This window comes from Vidua macroura, chromosome 8, assembly GCF_024509145.1.
Source record: "Vidua macroura isolate BioBank_ID:100142 chromosome 8, ASM2450914v1, whole genome shotgun sequence".
NCBI classification, from domain to species: domain Eukaryota; kingdom Metazoa; phylum Chordata; class Aves; order Passeriformes; family Viduidae; genus Vidua; species Vidua macroura.
Window position 1 is genome coordinate 18,674,208 of NC_071578.1, and position 22,748 is coordinate 18,696,955.

General features: G+C 39.7%; 1 protein-coding gene across 5 annotated transcripts; it reads left to right on the plus strand.

Moving 5' to 3' along the window:
* The first annotated feature begins 1,233 nt into the window (after positions 1 to 1,233).
* On the plus strand, positions 1,234 to 21,698 carry ZFAND4 (zinc finger AN1-type containing 4). Of its 5 annotated transcripts, none has more exons than XM_053984427.1 (10): positions 1,234 to 1,377; positions 2,051 to 2,353; positions 9,487 to 9,562; positions 9,651 to 9,718; positions 10,244 to 10,430; positions 14,388 to 14,535; positions 15,366 to 16,547; positions 17,158 to 17,212; positions 18,572 to 18,689; positions 20,805 to 21,698. In XM_053984427.1, the coding sequence occupies exons 2-10, from the start codon at positions 2,170 to 2,172 to the stop codon at positions 20,938 to 20,940; spliced, it is 2,154 nt and encodes a 717-aa protein (XP_053840402.1). In that variant the 5' UTR covers positions 1,234 to 1,377; positions 2,051 to 2,169; the 3' UTR covers positions 20,941 to 21,698. The 5 variants fall into 5 exon arrangements, with proteins under 5 accessions (XP_053840402.1, XP_053840401.1, XP_053840404.1 ...); XM_053984426.1 differs by having other exon boundaries at positions 1,234 to 1,372; XM_053984429.1 differs by having other exon boundaries at positions 1,234 to 1,372; positions 18,575 to 18,689.
* The last annotated feature ends 1,050 nt before the right edge of the window (positions 21,699 to 22,748 follow it).

Here is a 22,748-nt window from a genome sequence, read left to right on the forward strand (position 1 = left end):
ACTTCTATTAACATTGCAAAGAGGGCTGCTCACAAGCTAAGAACCCTAAGGGCCAAAAACTCTTGGAGTAGGAAAAAAAGAAAGCTCCTGCCTTAGTGTTTCCTAAACTTTTATGTGAAAGCTCAGCAGAGAAAAGGTCTTCATAGTGCAAGTTTTAGTTTTTTGGGTTTTTCTGTAAATTCGATAAACCACAGCTGCTGGGAACCACCTACTTCTGGGAAAGGCAGAACTGAAGGCTCAGTATTACAGCACTCAGAAGCTCTGACAGGTTCCCGTACCTGCTACATGCTTCTCAAAAGCCACACTTTTATCTGGGCCTTAAAGTGAGTCAGGGTAGGTCTTGCGTATTTTAAAACCTAAATGGAAAGTAAAGTGGTTAATGTAATTAGCACCTGCTAAGAGGATAAGCTTGTTTTCTCTAGCCTGTGATCATCCAGGGGCCCCGCTGCTTCTGGAGCTTGCCCTGGCCCACCTCACGGTGAAATGGGAGCACAATCGAGCGCTGGCCTTCAGAGAAGGTTCCCCAGAGCAGTGCCTGGCCCCTGCCAGGGGGGAATGTTCGTGTCCTGGCTGGGAACAGCGCGGCGGCTGCCCGCGCTTGGGAGTGGGCCCGCCCCTGCCGCCCGCGCCCAGCGCTGCGCTGCGACACACCGGCAATGCCTGGCAGCCGCGCGGCCTCAGCGCAGGATCTCGTTGCTGACTCCGCGGGTCGGCCCTGAGCAAAGGCCGGCGGTGCTACGGCCGGGACGAGCCGCCGGAGCCACTTTAGCGTCATCTGCCCTGGCCGCCTCCCCGGCCCCGCCGCACTCCGTGTCCCAGGAGGCAGCGCGGCCGCCGCCGCTATCATGTGTCCACCGGTAGCGCTGGGGGCGTTGCACAGACTCACAGAGCGGTTTGGGGCGGAAGGGAGCTGCAAGCCCATCCCGTTCCCCCCCGGCCCTGAGCAGGGACACCTCCCACCGGGGCGGGCTGCCCGAATCCCCATCCAGCACGGCCTTCAACACGCCCAGGGATGGGCAAGCGTATCCGGGTCCTTCCCTGCGCACGCGCTGCCGCCCCGCGTCTTAACGACCACAACAAGCGGCCCGGCGGGCGCCCGCCCCTGAGGCGCCGCGAGCCCGCCCCCTGGGGCCGCTGATTGGCCGAGGTTCGTGAGAGCGGCCGTCCCATTGGCCCGCGGGAGGAGCTGTCACAGGGCGGGGCAGCGCGGGGGCTGCCGGGCGGCACCTCCCAGTCCTGCCCCCGGCGGCTCCGGCTGCGCTCCCGGTCCGTGCGTCCCGCCGGGCCCGGCCGGCTCCGGCAGCTGCGGCGGGCGGGGCGGCGCGGGGGGAGAGGAACCGTGTCTCCCCCCGAGCGGGCCCGGCGGTGGCAGGTGAGGTGAGACCCCACCATCGCTCGGCGGGTTCCGGGCCCTCTGGAGCGCCGCTCCTGCGGGTACCCTGCGGTGGCAGCGCCGAGGGCGGCGGGCAGGGGGGCCGTGCTCCGGCCGGCGAGGCGCGCGGCCCGGGAGGAAGCGGGGCCGGGGCAGTGGTGGCGGGGCCCGCGGCCAGCCCGGGGTGCGAGGCCGCCCCGAGGCGCGGCGGCTCCGAGGCAGCTGCTCGCCGTCCTTTGTTCGCGGGCGCTCCGTTCGGCTGCCGGGCTCCGGCCCCTGCTCCGCTGCGGCGATGGACGCCGCTGGCCCGAGCACGGCCGAGCTGCCTCCTCCAACTGCCTTTCCTAAGCCCGGAGCAGTCCCTGTTCTTCCGCCTTTCTGGAGTTCTTCTCTCGCTCTGACACTGCGGAGGGCTCAGCTCTTGTCAGGAGACATTGGGCGTCTGGTTGTCATGTCGCTTGTGGAAACAAAAATAACAAAGGTAGTAGGTTGCGTCTGGAATGCTGACTGGAACTAGAGCCCTAAAACTACAACGTTGGTAATATAATTTGTGGTTATCTTGCCCTACCTAGGTAATAACGAAATGTTTCTTAACAACCATTTTACACAAAATGAATTTAAATTCTCTTTAGCAGTTACGTTTAGATGTTGTCAGAACTATATTTGTTTGCTTTATAGGTGAAAAATCCTAAAGATGAACAGCAATGCACTACACATGTCTTCAAAGCTGCCTTGGCTAGAAGTGGAATGTAGTTTCCTGACAGATCTTCTTACAAGGAAGTTGTAAATCCGTTCTAATGGCCAACAAGAAAGAGCCTCCTTTTTTTAATAAAGATAATATGGGACCATTTCACTACAAACTTCCTTTCTATGAAACTATGGAGCTCTTCATTGAAACGCTTACAGGAACCTGCTTTGAGCTGCGAGTTTCCCCCTTTGAAACAGTTATTTCTGTGAAAGCTAAAATTCAAAGACTGGAAGGTACTATTCTCTCTTATTTCAGTGTAAACTTTATCACTTTAGAAGTAGTCCTGTTTTAAAAAGCATAATTACTAAAATCAAACCAGAAAACTTAAATGTCATGTTTAGCAATATGTATAAAAACTAGGTGCTTAGGTTTAATTGAAATTGAGTCGTTTTTCTGTTCTTTCTGTTTTCTATAAGTTCATGGCTTAGGCTTCACTGCAATTGGTATGTTTGCTCTTCTGGTGGGTTGGTTGGTGTTTTTTTTTTTTCTATGTACGATTATTAAGGTCAATTGTAAAAAGTTTGTGGATTCTCTGATCCAAGTTTTTTGTTAACTAGCAAGGTTATAAATTTGAGCCATGCAATATATGTATATAACTGAGCATACTTTAGATTTGCTGCTATGTTTGCTGCTGATTAGGTTAGTCAGTTTATGGTTTTTTTATGATACTGCAGTCACAAGAGTAACTGCAGTGCAGGCAAATCCCAAAGGTAGCTTTAAGTTACTGATTTGAATTTTGTTTAGATGAGTGATCTTTTGCTGGTAGACATCTGGCTGAGCGCTGCTTTGTCTTAAAGTGATAAACTTGACACATTTTGCAAAGTGAAAATCTTCTTTAAGTTATGAGGCCAGTCCTAATGCTTATGCAAGAAGAGTAAGTGTAGGTTAGTCCCCTATTACCTCTTTTCCTCTATGGTGAGGATGACCTTGCGTGAAAGAATGTGATTTGAAATATTTATATATTCATAGCCTAAGTATTGCATCCTCTATCTTCTTTTTCACTTTGGAGGGGTTAAAGAACTATACAGCTGTAGAAGCAGAGAGTATCAGAGTTGCTAATTTTCAGAAGAGGGATCCTCTCCTTCCCTAGTATACCTGTATGTGTTTTTCATCCTTCTGTCTGTGTGGAACCCATCCTCTGGGAGATGTAACATAATGCTGTAGACTGGAATCTAAGATACTCTCCTCCTCTTATGGAAATCTGTTCTGGTGGATGGAAAAAAACCCAGACAGCTGGCACAAATCTTAAAACACACAAGCATTGCAACAACAGAGGGGACTATTTACTGGGGAGATGCACACAGCAGAAGCTCCACTGTGCAGATGACCGGATCTTACATCCGTGTAGGCACAGCAGTGCAGCTCTGTGGGTGGGCTTTTGTTTGCTGTGGACAAGGCTGTAATTAATCAAAAGTCAGATAATGTGTCGAGATGCTCCTGGAGGCTAGAGGTGAAACAAGAAAAGGAAAGGGGGGTTTCCTACCTATAACTGAATATAGGTGTAGGAGACATGGGTAGAACGCTGACTAAGAGTGAATGAAAAGGTAGCATAGGCAGTAGATAACAAAAGAAGGCAGGCTATCTGGGCAGCATCAATGGTGCTTTAAAAGATACATTAAGAGATCAGTGGGTGATGTGAGGAAGAGGGATTTGAATTCCTTGTAGTCCAAAATGTGAGACTGTGAGTAGCCATACTCAGTTATACCTACAGCTTACAAAAGTATCCTCATTTCTTATTAGAAGAACAGCTCAGTAATGAAGTTAGAATAATAATTATCTGGAATTTTGTTTGCATGTTGTAGTTCATAGGATGGTAAAGTAATTATGGCTTGGCTGCCTGCTGTATAGAATTAATAATAAGTAAATTTCATTAGACGTGGAAGATGAGTTCACTGGTGCTTATCATTGATTTGTCAGCAGTCAGTTAAAATACTTTGATACTCCATAGCAGAGTTAAAATATTTGTACTGTTCTGACTAATGATTTGTGGGAGGCAGAATGAAAACAAATTGATCAGTTACGTGTGGACAAAACAGATACACAATGACAAATTAATTTTATGTTGCATTTGGGGTTGCTATTGCATGTAAAATAATAATTAAAAATTTTTCAGTGACAGAGTTCCTATTATAGTGCACAAGTTTGAGCAGTAAATCACCCAGATGGAGCAGAAATTCAGAAGTAATTTTGTTGTGATTTAGCATGGGAAGGAGAAAGCTTACATCTGTTCCTGCTGCTGGTTTTCACTTTTTATTATTGTATCATGTCAGCTTTTGTGGGATGTGAATCTCTCTTATTTAAGCTGCACTTCTGGTTGGAGAACACCTCCTACAGTGCTGGAAGACTACATTAGGACCCTAGTTGTGCATATTTTCTACATTTGGATGTTGAGGACGATAGAATATAAGCAAAAAAAAAAAATGTTTTGAAAAAGTGAGCTGAGACCTGAAAACTCCAAGAAAAAAATCTAGAATTGTGTCAGAAGTTAACAAATTGTTGAAATATTACCAATGGCTCTAATTGTAAGAGTCTAATAATAAAATTAAAACAAGACAAATTGATCTTTGTCAACAGCTGGAAAATCTATAGCTGTAGACTGTCTTCACCATAATAAAAAAGCATAATATGGATGGCATATAAGGAATTTTGTCTACTTCAGATACTGTTTGTCATTCTTGATGCCTGCTAGTGATCTGATATTGAAAGGCTTTGTTTAGACAGCTGTACAGCTGTACTAAACATTGGTACCTTACTAAGAAAGAGCTCCAGGTTTCCAGCTATGTGTTTTCAGTGGTTTTAGTGAGTAAACAATATACATAAAATTTACAGGTTCTAATGCATCTGAAATTTCAGTGCAAGTCTTCTACTCATAAATTTAAGTTATACCATATCTGATGTGTGTTTGGATCAAATCCAGGCATTTGTCCTCAAATATGTCCTGTGTGAAGTAAGCAGGAGATTTGTTACAGTGTTGATTTTGGAGCCCCAGGGGTAAATCACTCCTAGTCTCAGATTCACTGACTGAGCCCTTTAAAATGGTTCACCTGGGAAGAAATAGCTCCCTTTGTCTCTACTGGTGGCATAAAAACTGGAATGAATACACACACAGTGCTGCTAGCAGTGCTACCTACTCCATTGGTTTTACTTGTTAATCAGTGTTGATGGACATGGATAGGATGATATCTGAATTTCAAGGTGGCATGAAAGACTGAGCTTAAACATGGGTAGTGCTTAAAAAAAATCAACATTTCATTGAAAGACCAAGTAATGGGGTTTTTAAACTGAGCTCTCTTTGCTTTCTCCATTGCTCAAGTCCTTGTAGCTGCTGGGATGGGCAGAGTTTAGTATTCATTGGAAAACACCAATTATTACAGTGTTTTATAGACTGAGCATTCGGGTAGCATATTTGTAGTAGTGCTTAATGAATCTGTTAAAGAACCATAGGTAATACCTGTAAGCATGTTTGTTGGGAAAGATAGGATTGAGTCTCAAGGGAGGAGGTGGGCTTTGGATTTGGTAGTGGTGATATTATTGTTGTTACCTTGCAGGAATTAATTTGAATTCTTTGGTATGGAATGTTAGAGCATTCATTTACGTAGTTAGCTTTAAAATAAAAACCAACTTGGTCATGGTTTGTTAGGTTTGTACTTGCAACTGAATTTTGTGATCTATGTACGTGGAAACATCGACCTTTTTAGATGAAAATTTAGATGTTCTCTTTTTCTTGTATTATTGTAAAGGGGGAAAAGAGAACTAGCTTTCAGAGCACATCTTGATTTCAGTGTTCAGTAGGTGCTCCCTTGTGTTCAGCAGGGAAAGACAGATGCAGCAGTAATTTTGTTGTGTATGTGTGTACTCAGTTCATTGTGTGAGTTGTTATTTTCCTTTGGTCTTTTTGCTGTCATTATTTTGCTGCCTGTGTATAGCAGCTTCAAATTAAATAAAAGGAACTAGAAGAATGTCAAGCAGACTTCATATGATGTTGTAATTTATTTCAATATTTGAATTCAGAGTATGTCATAGTGATAGTTATTACTATTTGCATTAGAGAAAATAGCTGTGCTTCTGCCAGGACTGGAGTACGTGGATTGCACAAGTGTCATGAATTTTTAATGGAACTAATCCTGCATTTTTCTGTTTGCTACTTTTCCCCTACATCTTCTATTTGCTTTATGATTTGCCTGTTTACTGTGCTGATAGACAAGTTCACGAAGCATCTTTTAAGCTTGTGCCTTGTCTGAGCTGGGGAAACGTTTCTGTGAGTGCAAGACTGCTCATAGTGGATGGCTGCCCAGAGCAGCATCTGGAAGCTGTAAAGTAAGGTCACCTTTGTCAGGAAATTTTGTTGGCCTGCATTCAGTTACTGGTGATTTGCTGTCTTTAGTCTGTTTTTAGTCAGTCCCTTCGACAAAGAGTAGGTCAGTACTGACTCCATTTACTCTGCCACAGTTACTGTCACTCAAGTGAAAGCTGGGGGATTTAACAATTAGGAAAACAGTCCTGCCACTGTAAGTTGTGGGCTTTTGCACCTCTTCCTAATGTAGCCAGTTTGTGCAGGAAATAAGACTGTCAGCCCAGCCTCTCGGTAAACAGTGGCTCCATCTATTTCAACATTGAGTGAAAGATAAGTGCAGTTTGAATTTTGACAGTGGCATTTCTAAACATAGGAACTTTATACCCACAACATAAATCAAGGTTTTTTTCTGAAATCTACAGGGATTTTAATTATTTTTTTCCCATGTCAGACTAGACAATATCAGTTTCTGTGGTTAACCTACTTACCATGCCAAAAAGAAGAGTAAGGGAGGGAAGCTTAAGGCTGTATATGATATGCTGATTCAGAGACAGGATAGGGTAGCTGCTTCTCTCCTCTCCTTCTCCTGTTTTAGTAGATCACATTGGCAGTGCACCTGCAGCCATTTCAATAGGTAGTCTGCAGACTCTTCTGTCCTCCTGTAGCATCAGCTGGCCAGCTCATTCCCATTTGAACACTGAGATGTAGCTTATTGCCTTGCTTAGCTCTCAGCACTGATTTGGGGCAGGCCAGGGATACCATCATGTGCTGCTTATGGAGAGGGTATAGTGGATGGGTATCTCACAGTTCTCGTTATTGTTGGCAGTTGTACGTGATGATCTCATGTGCAAATGTCTCCTCAAGAAACCCTTACTATAATCCAGAAAAGGGATAGCTGATGAATATTTTGCTGCTTCTGAAGCTATAAAGCACAGATTATTTCCTCAGTGTATAAATACAGAATTCTAAGAAAGCAATATAAAAGGAAATAAGTTTCCAATTACAGCAGAGTATCCTCTTTTCATCTGTTCACTTCATCAAAAATACATTGTCATTGTTGAATGAGCAAAACCATGTTTCACTCCAGTACTGCCAGCTGCAAGCCAGCCTTTTTAACAAATACTCTCTCAGATTATCAAAGTAATTGGAAATTGCTCCTTGGAGGCTGCTGAAACCATAACAAATGCAGACAGTGATCAGATTGTTTGTAATCAGAAGAGTGCAAAACAACACAAAAAACTTCAAGCTGGCTATTGCCAGCTTGTTCTTCTGCTTACACTGCTGTCTTGAAACATAACCAATAACCAGCTATTAAATAGCCAGCAGTGTAGTAGCAATTATGTTAGTCTACTGTATGAACATATTCTTCTTATAAATGTCCTGTGGACTTCAGAGGATGTAAGATTCCTGTTAAGTGCAGTCAGGGGGAGTAAAGTTGTGTTGGTTCATCAGAACAGGGAAGATCTGGATATGAGCTGGGGTGGGAAGAGGAAATTGTCATCTTCTGTAAAGCCTAAAGAAAAACAATGACAGTTCCTCCAAAGTGCACTCCCCCTTCTGCACAGGGATGTCTCCTGCTTGCCTGTTAATTGTGCTTGGACTTTGATCCCCTCTTCTTCCTTGCCATTGATGGCTATAGGGAGCTTTGTGTCCGTCCTCTGCCTAGCAAGGGACTACTTTGCTGATCCCTGCCACAGCTTGCTAAGCATTCTCACAAGCCTTCAAAAGCTTAGATGTTTTTGGGAACTATCTTAAAGACTCTGATCTTTGTGTTCCCCTCCTGCCAGATGTATTTAGGGAAGTCTTACTGTGTAGCACTTCCACTTCATTTCCTTTTAAGTATCTGAACATGTAATGAATAAAATACAGGATAACATTATTTTAATGTAACCTTTAGGAAAATACATTTCTAGATTTTGTTTCTTAGTATGAGAAACAGTGTTTAGAACTTCCTGAAAAAGTAGTTCTTTGATCTTAATAGATTGAAATTTTAATTAACATTTGTCATGAATGCACAGTGAGATCTTAATTACCTGGGTTTCACTAGACAAATTGAGCAACTTCCTTGTGATGCTGGAGAGAAGATTTTTTTTTTTTTTGGTGGTCTGAGATGTCTCATCTTTTCATAACTGTGTTCATTTCTATTCTATCCAAAATTTGGAACGTGGTAGTATTCAAGTAAAAATATATGAAGACCTCAAGTTGTACTTTTTTGTTTATTATCTTTAATGTGTATTACATCTGTATCTAACTGAGTCGACTATGCAGGCAAAAATTGTGTAGAATTTGGATTCTATTTATATAGAACACAGATTTTTAAAAAGAAAAATATTCAGTATGCTTACTTTCTTTTAACAAAAAACAGCCAAATCATCCCAGAACTTGAGTTGAAAGTAAGTATTACTGGATACTAGTAATTACATTCTGATGGCTTGAAAAAACACCCAGAAAGAAGCAAAAGTGTTTGTAGGATGAAGAAACAAAAGTGTTTGTAGGATGACGTTTAATTAACTGCTGTGGTACTAAACTGTACATGCCAACTTTGAGGTCCCAGACCAAGCTGGGATAAGAACAGATTTGCACTTCTCACTGCTGTAATAGAGCTGGCACCAGTCACCTTAATGTGATTGTCTGTACTATGAGTAATACAAAATACCAGTCTGTGATTAAATTATTCAGCAGTTTTGTAGGTAGAGTTTTATCCTGTTTTTCCCGTCAGTAGACATAAAGCTCTGAAGTTCAGATAACAGGAAAAAGCCTCCCTTATCTGATGACTGGAAAAAGCAAGCATTCAGTAAGTCTGAAGCAGTTGAGCACTTCTACACACTCTCTGCTGAGCCAAAAGGTTGAACTTTGTGTGTGAGCTAAAGCCTTCTGAAAATCTTTGGTTTTAATAACTATGTGGAGGTTGGATGTCATGGCTGAAGACTGCTCAAGTGGCTGTCCTTGTCCTGCTTCTTCTTTCTCCTGTGATCTAGTTTCAGTCCATCAGCTTCACACTCTTGAAAAATCAAAACTCCCCAGAAGTCTTCTTGCCAAGCCTTAAGTCATTTGTTTGTTTCTTTTGTTTAGGTATTCCTGTCTCTCAGCAGCACTTAATTTGGAATAATATGGAACTGAAGGATGACTATTGTTTGGATGATTATAAGTAAGTATAGAATAAAATTATGTTTCTAAATAATTGTTAGCATGAACAACAGAAAATGCTATAAAAATTTGTTTGTTATTATTTCCAGCATTTCAGAAGGCTGCACTCTGAAGTTAGTTCTGGCTATGCGGGGTGGACCTGTTAACACCAGAAGAGGTAAGTGTTAAGGAAGTTAGTGATTTTCATGCAATGTCTTAAATCTGTAAAGAGCTTCTCTTAGGTAAGCATTTTAGACAATGAGACTTCAGTTCCAAATTAATTGGAAAAATACTTAACAAAAATGGGGGATTTTTTTCCCCATCTTCTCTTAGCATATCAAGTGTACTTTGTTTACTATTAAATTAAGTATTTTTGTCTGTACATAATCATCAAGTAATAAAATCAGCAATTCTTCACTTGAAGAAAAAATTATCCTGGAATGTTATTATACAAATAATTTTTAAAATATGGTCAATAAGAATCAGACATTGCTACAGTTTATCAGGCGATAAACTTGGTTATGTGGATCATCTGTATAGGAGTGAAAATGAAGAAATTCCCTTGATAATATTCACTTGGGAGAAAACTCAACATATATTCTAGGTTGGGAATTCCTGTTATTAACTGAGCTGAGCTCTCAGAGGTGATCAAAAGAACAATAATAATACTGTGGTTTTATTTGGGTTTTTTTTATCTTTTTAGTTCCTGTGAAAGATCCTATCAGGGAAATGGCTGAATACATGGATCCTGCTAGAGACAAGATCTGGGAGAAAGGGCCGTCCAACAAACAAGTTACCTTCTTAGTGTATCGCGAAGGAGATCGCTTGAATTTTTTCCGTGTGGTTGACCGCGGCGATGGCACTTTAACACCACTATCTGAATCTTTGAGGTAAAGTTGGGTTTAGTCTTTGTATTATTCTTCAAAAGTGGATTGTTGTGTAATTTTCAGCTGTATTTGTTGGCTTTATCAGAAGAGTATCTGACATATTGAGAGAATTATTCCCTAAGGGCTCTTAAATTGTTGTAATTCTCTAACAGCACAGTAGTGCTTTGTGGTCAGTGGTTGTGCTGATGGTTCTCTTATCACTGTGTGCATTAATATAGTGAGATAAAACTGACTTCATACTGCAGGCAATTCTCAACATTCCAGCCCTTTCTGAAAAGGAACATGTTGCAGGAGAGTCAAATCAATATTTTATTAGATAATAAAAACTTCTGTTAAATACTTTCTCTAACATCTTAAGGCATTTGTTTAGTTTTGTAAATATTTCCCTGTTCACATGATAATTTTTTTCCTGTGGATGTGACTTGACTAAATGATTAGTCAGGAAAATAGTAATTACCAATACAGCCAGATTTTGGATGTAATTAGGCCTCAGGTTAGCTACAGTTGAGGTACCAAGATTTTGTCAATTGCTGTCAGAATTCATTGATCTTATAATCAGAAGGACAGGCGTATCACTTTACCTACTACATTGTAATTGTATTTACAATTTACAAAGTTTGGTAGTTTTTTTTCCTAAAACTATCAAAATGGATACCTATTTAAAATGATTGCATTCTGGTTTTATATTGCAGCTTTTGGGTAGGTACTTTTGTCCTCTCAAGATCTTAATATTTGTACAGCTGTGAGGAAAGGAGTCCCTTTACTGAGAACTAGCTGTATTTTCTCCAAGGCTAAGGCTCAAGATGCTTTAAGTGACTATTCTTGTTTCTGTTTGCAAAGGGAAAGCAAGAGCTTTGTGCTGGGTTTATATTGTTTGTATTCAGAGTGATACTACTGTTAAAAAATTTTATGAAACATCCAAACTTAAAAACCACTGATGGAAAGAAATACCAAAGCTGAATTCCCACACTGCTATACAGAGTAGAAAGACCTAGTGTTTGATAAACAAGGAAGAGAAAAGATACAAATATTTTAGATCTGCAATTTTATCTTTCAGCCCCTGTATTCCTTCGGTAAATAGCCACATATGGTATTATTTGAAATAGGTTTAAAAAAGCATAATTGGTTAAGAACTGAGAGCCTGGCTGTTGCACTGGGCTACATACACTTCTGGAAAGATGAGCAGACTGGTGTAATTCTTGTTCTTGCTGTTATCGCTTTGTTCCTATTTAACCTCTGGCTCCAGTGAACATCGAAACCCATTCACAGAGCTGGGACCGTGGGTGCTCTACTGTGAGTTAGTGCAAGGATTGTCATAAGGAGCTTAAAATTTCATTTTTCAGTAGAATGGGCTCTCTGGTATCTGCCTACATGTTCAAATTTTAGTGTGTGTGTTGATTTTTTTTTCCATTTAAAACTAGGATAGACAGTGGTCTGTCTGAAAGTTTTTGTACTTTCCCATGGGGTAATCCTAATGTACAGATTTACTAGTAATTTTACTGAGATTGGCTAAACATTGCAAGTGGGAGGAATAAACCACACTCATATGGCTCTTGCAAGGTACATGGGTACACCTTTCAAAGCACAGCAGCACATAGGAAAGCCAAATACATTGGGCTTAAGAAATGTGCTGGTCAAGTGAACCAGTTGGGTTGGAAGTGACCTGAATTGAAGACATTCAGCTTGAGTTGTTTCTGTTTTTCTGTGCTTTCTATGGGAGTTCACTTATTAGCCTTTCTAGTAAGGCAGATAGTAATTTGGAGGGGAAGGAAATCCTAATTCTTGAGTTTGTTACCATGGCTGGGTGAGACTGTGGGAAATGGAAAAAGTAGCAAAGGGATGACAGAATGGAAGCAAATCAGACCTTTTTGTTTGATCTTTATAGAGTGAACTGTGGGTCACTCTGAATACTACTGGAAACTACTAGTTTTCCATACTGACAGGAGTGTTCATATGTGTGGGTATATTGGTGACTAAGCATTTTGAAGCACATATTTCTCATCCTTTTTCCCATTGCTGATACCCAGAGCAGAATTTGACTGAAATTTAGAAATGAGACATTGGTTTTGGTCTTGGTTTTTATAGTTCTCCAGACAATTTTATTTTCTCTGTGCTTGAGTTACTGGTTAAAACTTGACAAAAGTATAAATGCATACAGTGATCATTGTCTCTGAGTTAGAAGAGCATTGAAGCTGTGGTGGAGGACTGGCAGACAACGGGTGCCAAAAGGGTTTCAGCAAGATAATAATTTTTGAGGCCTGCATTTTACAGGGAAGAGCTCTGGAATGTTGACAGCTATGGACAAAGTAAATATAAAATTTACTCATTGTAAAATGGGCTGAAAATATCATTAATATCAAAAGTACCTGTCTAACTTCTATAATCTTGCAATCACACTAGAGCACACAAAAAATCCTTTTGTCACGCTTTTTTTTTTTTTTTTTTGGTGTGTGGTTTTGGCCCCTATTTGTCAGAAAATTGAACAAAAAGATAATTATTTTTGCATTAAAAAAAATCAAAAACCAACCAAACATGAGACATACCACTTTGCTTTCTATCCTTACCTAGCAGGAAGGGACGTTCAACAAATTCTTTTCACTTGGTGATGTACACCTTTGTAAAGATAATTTTTTAAAATTATTTTTTTAGTGTTGGGTTTTTACCAGGAGAAATATGTATATGTAATATATATGCTGACTGTTCCCATATGGAATTGCTCAGGTTTTGATAAGAAATGTCTGGTCTATTTTGCTACTCTTGGTTTGAATTTGCTGCTGTCTTGCTCTTCACACTGTCTCCGAGCTGTGCTGCCTTTGGAATTTTGTTACATTTTAGGAACTGGATTTGGAGAGTCAGTGCAAAAAATGCTGGCTCTAAAGGCAGCAGAGTATTTCCCAGAATCAGGTAAGATGCCAGCTCTAATTAGTGATATTTTCTTTTTGGTACTGACTTCCACATGACTTTTAGTTCTTCCTTGATCTCTTCTGAAGAGTAGAAACTTAAGCTAAATCTACTGAGACATTTGTACGAACACAGGGGAATTAGGGAATTGCCTGATTGTCATGATTTCTAGATGCCAACAATGTAATGGAAGAGCTAAAACACTCTTTAGAATGTATTACCTACAGTGCTGAAAATGCATCAGTTTGTAATGAATTGGACAGTCCTAATGGTTCTTTCATTTCACTGTCAAATGTTGAATATGTTATTGATCAATGCTTCATTGCTTCATAGGAAAAACAAGTTAGATGCTGATTTTTAAAACCTTGAGGTTTAGCATTTTGTTAGAATGCGGAATGGAAGAAGGAAATGTCATGCTGTAAACTTCCAGTGACTGCTGACTTAAAATATTTTGTCTTGGGACTAGCAATTCTAATCTATCTATTTTTTTTTTTTCCAAATGTGAGACTCTTTGGAATCTTTGGAAACCTAAACTGATCTTTTTTTTTCTTTTTTTTTTTTTTTATTTTGAAAAGGAGAAATAGAATATCACATCCACATGGGTGACCCCTCCATTTCCATTTATGGTGAGAACACCCCTCAGGATGGATAGAAATTTGGACTTTTCCTTCCATGCCAGTGTCTGGTTAATTGGAAAACTGATCAGCTTGTTGTCTGAGTCACACACTTAACAGCTTTGGCCATATCTTCAGGAGACATTTGTGGAACTGGATATCCCCTCTGTGGGGAAAATATATAGTGAGTGTGAACCAACTGTATATGATATAACAACTTCCCAGAAGCGTGGCTATGTACAGATTTCAGCAACATCATTTTGCCCTAATAAGGGATGCTTGTGTGGATAAATGGATTTGAAATATCGTTGCATACAGTTTTACATAATGTTTTGTCAACAGATCAACTACGGATATGACTTCCTAGTTGTGAGAATACTCTACATTGAATATGTAATTAAAGTACTTCATAAGAGGATGAATACAAACTTTCTTTTATTTTCAGCGGTGGTTCAGTTTATAATATATATGCTGATGATGAAGATGAGACAGAGGCATCACCTTCTGGCCAACAGATTCTTGAGAATTCAATTACTATGAACAAAATGAAACTGCTCAAAGCAAAGATGGAGAATATGAATCTGAGTAAAAAGGTGAAATTGTGATTTCAATGTTTCTGTCATAAAATTGCATGGGCTTTCCTTGTGCTGCCTTTTCTAAAAAGTAGATCAGATTCTCTGCCATATTGGGAAATCAGGTTATCATGGGTAGATGATTTATCAACTATTGGTTATGTAAATAGTATTGTATAAATATTCTGCTGAGGGGCATTGGCATTCCTTGGACCTACCTGCCTTCATTCAAAGAATTGATTACTAGTCCTGAATTTATTTGCAAGTGTAGATTTTTTGGGTAGGTGAGTGGATTTTGCGGGTTTATTTGTTTATTTTTTTTTCATCCAATACTTTAAGTAGCATTGTTTTGCTCTGGTAAAAGTCAATGTTTCTCTTAAAATGAAATTCCATTTGATATACTGTAACTGAAAAGCCTATAAAGTGAAATATGGGAATGATAATATCTTGAAAATAAAACATTAAACTGCTGCTCACGTGTGACTAGGTTACCTAAATGTAACATGAAGAGATTATACTCCCTTACATTTTTTGTTGTGTTTGAGACCTGAAGCTCCTCTGGATAACTTGATGGCATTCTGGCTTCCTTCTTCTGTTTCTCTGATATATCACCAACTTATTGAAAACATTTCCTGATTATAATCTTTGATTTTATTACTCAGATGTTGGGGTGAAGTCTTGATGGCTAGTAACATACGAGGGAGTAGAAAGAAGGATCTGGCCTTACACTGTCTGAATTCCTCAGAATATATATCCAGTCAGGTCTTTGGAGTGCAACTGGAATTCAAATACTAATTGTTGTTGTATCTGTGATTTTTGACTTTGGTTGGGCTTTTTTTTTTTTTTATTAGCCTAAGAAAACTGTCAAGGTGAAGCCTCGCCCTCCCATGACGCCGCGACCATCGAGTGGCTCGGTGGCTGCTGCCCGTCACCGCTTTCTCAGAGTGCTGCCCCACATTGGACAGTCGTGCCTACCTCCTCCTGGGAATTTGCATCAGTCAGAATCTCCCCAAAACGCGCTTTCAGCGCTGGCCACTTTGGCCACTGCTGGTAGAGCAATGCCATCCACAGCTAATCACTTCCTTAAGGAAGATGACACTTGGCAGAGCAGCTCTTGGTCTCAGCCAGTCAATAGCATCCGGTTACCACCGAAAATATCTCGCGTTGAACTAGAAAATGCAAAGCTACCTACAAATAGTATTCTGACTCCTGTTTCATCCCTGCCTGCAAATTCAGAAAAAGCACCTGAAAATGCAACCTCAGCAAGTGAGGAGGATGCTGTTTTGTTTCCAAATCTAACGAACGTGGAACTATATGGAAGAGAAGAAGAACATCTACGTGAACCAGATGCTTTTGCTTTTTTAACAGAAGGAAGCACTGCTGAACAGTGTAGTGAGATATATGACATAGGAAAGGTGAACCCAGAGCTTGAACTGCCTGATGGAGACAAAGATTCTAAGGTTGTAGAGCAGCATAGAAAACCTATTGGCAAAGTGCTTAGCACTACAGCAATGGAGACTGGTCTTCTCAGTACTCGTGAATTAAGTCCTCAGAAAAATCTGCTTTTGTCTCCCCTCCGGTATTCAGCACAAGTGGCACATCACAGTACTCTGAAACCACAAGCACAGCCCAGATGCTTTGAGGCTGGTAACTTGAGATCTACGGCCTCCCCAAATGTGCTTCGATCGTTGGAAGTACGTAGTATAGCAGACTCCTCTTTTTCTAGGACCACTCGATTTTGTAGTGTGAAAGTAGAGTCACTTGGCAAAAGACCTGATGTCATTTCTAAAACAGAGGCTAGGGACATCACAGATGTGGCTAGCAAGGCATCCAAAGAACCTGTGAGTTCTGTAAGTAACTTAGGATTTCTGGCTTCGCTGGCCCGAAGCACAAACAGGGAAAGTTTACAGAGTTCCTGTGGGACTGACAGGTTTCGGACTTCTGGTATTGCACTACCTACAAGCCTGCAGCATTTTCAGGAAGAAAGCTTTAGGAAAACTGCTCCTCCAAATGAAGCTGCAGAATATATTCTAGTGAGTATGCGCATGTCCAAAGAAATCAGTTTTCCCGTTTTTGTGATACTGATGTTACAAAACTACTGTGTGTGTGTGTTTGGGCCTTGTCAGTAGAGGCAGATGGACTGTGGGAGGTGTATTTAAATCCCTGATTGTCTTAAACTGTTTTCTGAATGGCTGATGGTATCTAAACTGCCTGTTTATCTAAACAGATCCTAGAAGTAATTTTTTATTAAGATTAAAGTGGTTGTTCAGTTCACAACTGAAATTATGAGTTATTGTAGTGATAGAGTTATGAGTGTGTGTGTCATCTGGCTTCTGCTGCTCACTAATTGTCATTTGTTCCAAAGTGTGCCCAGTGACTGGCACCATGTGTGCCAAGCTTCTGCTCTCTAATGTACTTGTTGTTTCGGTGTATTTTGAAGTGTGGGGAGATTCATTAAATAGCCATTGAGGGTAAGGCTTTATGTTGCAGAATTGTAACTTTGTGTGCAGAAGTTGTCTTGGACTCTTTGTGGGTAGTAGATTGATAAAACATTGATATCAAATAAGCTGATACCAGACTACCTACATTTCCATTTAACTTCCATCTGTTAGTAATTTCCTTGTGGACATATTTTTTTTTTAGTCTGCACATGGGCTTGGAATGAATGGAAGTATGGCAGCTGTAGGGAAAAGAGTAGGTAAGTAACATATCATAATTAAAAATGACTCTAATCTTTCCTGATACATCACACATACAGAGGACAAAAACAATTTATCTTTGTAAGGCATTTGGCTTCTAGAGTCCTTGCCATATTACGCTTCTATAGCATGGTTAATCTTTTAATATTTTAAGCAATTCTTAAGCAAGCAGATGGCATCCAGATCTTAGATGGATTATAACTGCAACTCTTCCTTAGCTTTTTTAATACTTAGTGAATCCTGCATGTCATCTGTAGATCTAAATGTGAGTGTCTGTGCTGAAGTTTCCAAATTATCAGTTCTGTGAATACTTCTGTGAATGCTTCTGAAATTGTGTGCTTTTAGATGATGAAATTGATAGCATGGACAAATGTTGCTTGGAAATTTCAATGCTAAATAGGAATGGGGTGGGATTGGTTGGTAGTGATGATGGTGATGCGTAGTGACTGCCTGGTGCTGCTATTGAGTGTAGTCTGCTGCATTTCTACTAAGAAATGACTGTTGGGAGTAAAGGTGTGCTGGCCAAAAAATACTTGAGAATTCATGAGATAACTTTTTGGTAACATCCTGACAACACAGCAGTAGAAACACTGAAAGAATGTTTGAGAGGATGCATTGCTCACTTTACTGATCCAGATGCGGGAAATGTGCTTAAGCAAGTTGTGGAGAAAGTACTTAGTACCACAGAGGGAAGGGAGGAGAAGAAGAAAGGAGGAGCCTTTTCTTTACTTGATCTCCAGTTAATAAAGCAACAGCAAAGAATTATATTTAATTATGATTAAAAAGTAAAAATAAATTTTTAAGTGTAGAAATTTTACAAACATCTGCTAAGTGCCTAATGTAACCATATAGCTAACTAGAGGCCTGTAGTCTAATACTATACTTTTCTTGCAATTATAGAGTACCAGCAAGATTTTAAAATGTTGCAGTACTTATTTGGCAGACTAGTATACTGAATATATTGGATGCTAGGTACTGGATTGCCCAGTTGATTCTTTGTAAAGCCACTGTGCACAGTGCTTTCCCAGTGACACTCTGTGTTCATTTTACACCTGGGAACACCATTAAGAGATGTGTTTCTTGGTTTGTTCTGTAACTTCTTGCTTACGTGAACTTTTAAGGGGTGTTCAGAATAACAGTTCTGTGCATTGTGATGCCTCTTCCAAAGGTGTTCATAGGCTTGAAGTGTGTTTCCTCTTTTGGCTTTCAGGATTTATTTTTTCCCTCTCCTTTTAGACTTTGGGGTTCTCACCTGAAGTATCCTAAGAAATGCAAAATAAATCTGTGTTTCAAAAGATAACATTTAACTAGTTTGTGAGTAAGCTAACATGTCTTTGCCGTCTTTCTACTTCTGAAAGCAGGTGAAGCAACCCATCTTCCACCTGTGAATGGCTTAATTCAAGCAAAAAAGAAAATTTCAAAGCACTGCTTTCTTTGTGGCAAGAAAACTGGATTGGCAACCAGCTATGAGTGCAGGTAGGCTGAGTATATAACTAGCTGTTACTTAAAATTGATAGCTGAGTTAACCAAAGTTTTTTTTCTTTGCTGCATGGTATTCTTTAAGCATAGCAAATTGAAAGGCAACCTTCAAAAAAGTTGCAATTCTCAGTTCAGCAAAACTCGGGAATGTTGCCCCTCTTCTGCTCTTGAGGTGTATGTTCTTCCAGGAAGGTCAAGAAATAGAAGGTAACAGAATGGAAGATACCAGGAAATTAACAAGATAATAAAAAACAATGACACTTCATACTGGTGGGAGAAGAACTTGCTACAGATACACGTTCTGCAAAGTTTCTCATCAGTAATGATACCTTTAAAACTTGAGGAAAAAGTGGGTTTGGTGTTGTTTCTCAGAAATGTCTGTCAGATTTCTCCCTATTGGCAGCACATCTTCACAGTTTGTGAATTTATACAAATTTATGTTCAACAAATTTTTGATGTGTGTTCTGCTTTTTGCAAGACTTCAGTTACCTTTGAGCACTTAGAGTATCTCAAACACAGAACACCAGAGTGCTGGTCCCCCAAACCATTACTACTAGACAACACTGTGAGACCTGGTGTTTGGTGGTGGTCTTTGGAAACTGTAAAAAAAAAAAAAAATCCCCAGACAAACAAAAAAAACCTCCAAACAGACAAAAATAAAACCCAACAACAAAAACCACAGGAAAAAAAAAACAGCTCTCTCTGTTAATCTTAGTTTTCCCCAAAAGTATTTTTTCCCCACAAGAGTTTTTTTCTTAGGATTGTTTCCTATGGGCTAGTCAGTGTTGGGAACTGCTGCACTGTGAGGGCTGCATTTGGAGCTGATCTTGGTTCATGCCAACAACAGCAAAGTGAAAAAGAACTTCTGCCACTGGGGAATCATATAGAGAATTTCAGGGTGAGAAATTGTCTCCTTACTGACTTTTCAGTCTCTGATTTTGAAACAGCTTTGGACACTGCTCACTTTCCTGATGAGCAAATAGCTGCAAGCTCTTCTAAAAGTAACTAAGCAGCTTACTTAAGGTTAAAAATGAAGGGGGTAATGGCTCATCTCCAAGAATAGCATTTGTTTTGGTTTCAAAAGGAGAAACCATAGGACTTTTTCTAGAAAGCAAGGTAAACCAAATAGGGAAGACAGTCATATGAGAAAAGTTGTGATTATGGGACCAAGAACCAAAGCAAAGCAAATTTATTTCCAGGCACACAGAGCCTCAGGAACAGCTGCAGAGTTTATTATGAACCCAGATAGATAAATAAATAGGGGATTATAATGTAATACTGAACTCAGTGGGTAATGCTTAATCCATTTCAACAGAATTCTGATTTTGAGTGGTGTCAGTGTTTTACTGTCAAGAAGCATCTCTGTCAAATAATCAGGCAACAGGACATCAGTATGGGTCTCCAGATGAAGCACTTTTCCAGATCATATACAACATCCAAAGTATACTTTTCTCCTGGTAAGACTCTTAGCTGCAGAACTGTCAAGTTTGAAGCAAAAATCCTGATCTTAACTCATCAAAATTGCAACTGATGCTGGGTAGATGAACCCTTTTGAAGTCCTCCAGGAAGTTATGTTCCCTCTAGTTTGTCTGATGTCTTAACAGCTGACTAAATCTGTATTTATGAATCTTAAATGGCTAATTTGAGTTTATGCCAGGCAGAAGTTGAGCTGAAAACAACTGTTATGGTTGTCTGAGTGGTGTTGTGATTTTGAATTTAAATGCATTATATGGATTTCACCTGAGGGAATTGCTGTCCATGGTTTTGTCCTCTGAATTCTACCAACTAATACTGCACGAGGTCCTTAAAAAAGAAAGTAAAACAAAGCTCATCATTCTTAATTTATAAGTGTATTTGATCCTTACTAGCTGGTTCCTGGAGTACTGATTTTTTTTTAGCTTCCCACCTGAAGAGACTGTTGGGTCAAAACTAAAACATTCAGTGTGAAAAATGTCATTCTGTGTACCCCACCAGTTAATGTTATCAGTCAAGGATGGTAACAATTCAAACAGCTCTGTCATTTAAGACACGATTAAGCAAAATGGCTCCCAGCATGTCAGAGTATTAAAAGCTTCGAAAAGCTTGTAACTTGTAATATTCTTGATTCTTCAGATGTGGAAACAACTTCTGTGCAACACACCGCTATGCAGAGACTCACACTTGCACCTACGACTACAAGAGTGCGGGACGGAGATATTTACAGGAGACCAACCCCATCATTAGTGCACCAAAGCTTCCCAAAATTTGACATGGTTGTGCTGCATGTGGCCACTCTGCTGTTGAAGAATTGTACTGAATTGAGAGAAGCACTTGCTTAAATTGCATCATTTTGCCATGCTCCGTATTTAAAGATTTGCCAAGTAACAAAAGCACATGAGGATGCATCGAAGAATAATGTGAACACTACTGCAGTTAAAACTTTTCTTCTTGAGTGAATGAAAGGTTAAAAATTAGTTTCTGAAAACTTACACTATGATTTAACTGTTACTGCACGTGTTGTGTTTTACATTTGGAAAAGCTATTTCACTAGACAAGTCTTTAAAGATGCACTTTACTAACTTTACTGTATAACCAGAGTTGAGGGGGTGTTGTAATGAGGGTGTCATGTAATGTCTTCTGTACTCTTGTTTTTGTCCATTGTGTGGTATCTTCTAAGTTATTTCACTAGAAAGATCCTCCTCTCCCTCCCCTTTCTTCAAACAGCCTGTTTTGAGATTTTAAGGGGATAGTGTGTTCCACCCCTCTGTTTCATTCTGATTGATATTCGTACATTGTGTGTCCATTCTGAAAATTACATATCATCTTAATCACATTTTCTTAAAATAATGCTGTTTATATGACAAGGTTGTTTTTAAATAGAAGGTTCCCTGTTTGTTGCCATTAAATATAAGAAACAACTTATTTTAACTTTTTTTGTAATCTAGATTTTTTTAAGACTTCACAACTTGCTTTGTTAAGATGTTGAATGCTGTTACTGGAAGAAATTCTAATAAATATTAAATTTTATTCTTGTTTATGCTGTCATAAATGCACAAAATAACTTCCCTCTTATAGGTTTTTTGGTTTTTTGGTTTTTTGGTTTTGTTTTTTTTTTTTTGCACAAGCACTGGCTCATATCTGTTCATACTGAAGGTGATGGGAGCTTCATTAGGAGTAGTGTGACCAACACTGTGTGCTTCAAATAAACCTCCTGAAGTCTTACAGGTGTACTAGCAAAGGAATGAGATACTTCTAATGATTACGTAGCCTCTGCAGAAACTGCTTTTGGAGGAATATACCTACTGAAAGACTTTCTTCTTTCATTCCCTTAATGCTTGTGAAATATTTTTATAAGCATAAGTTGCTTGAAGTGTTCCAGTATAAAGAGATTAATAAAAAACCAACAACAACAAACCACCAAAACAAAATAAATCCTCCCGTATTGTGTCTAGGTAATCAAATGTCATGGTCCATGTCTTGTCAAAGTCCTCAGCTTCTTGGTTGTGGTAGTAAAATGATCTGTGCTGCATTCCATTCAAAGGGTAGCAGCTTTATGAGAATGACAGTCAAAAGGTGGATGAAAAAAGAAGAAAGATGATCACTGAAAGAGGGAGAAGTAACTTGAAGAATCTCATCCTTGAATGAAATCCATTTTGTGTAGTCCACTTCAAACTTCTTAAACCTGGAGTTTTCAGATTGATGAGCTTGGAAAAAAATGTTCACAATCATTCTTCTGGGCATTGATAAGACAAAAATGTCATTCCATGTGTGTGACTTCTGTGCTTTTTATTACTGGAGGAAGTTCCCCTGATCCGATGAACGTGTTGTTACTGAGCCATGCTGTGTACCATGAACTGCCACGAGCTACCATCATCTCCAGCATGGGACAGTGTTTGGTGCCAAAGGAAAAGAATAAGGAACTGTGACAAATGCACAAGTGTTTTCGCAACAATGACACACAGCTAGCAACATTCTAAAGACAGAGGTATTGCACTTTTTGTAGGTACAGTAGGGATTTGGTAAGAAGTGGAATTAACATACTGTGGTCTGTGATCACTTAATTTGATTTTGCATAAG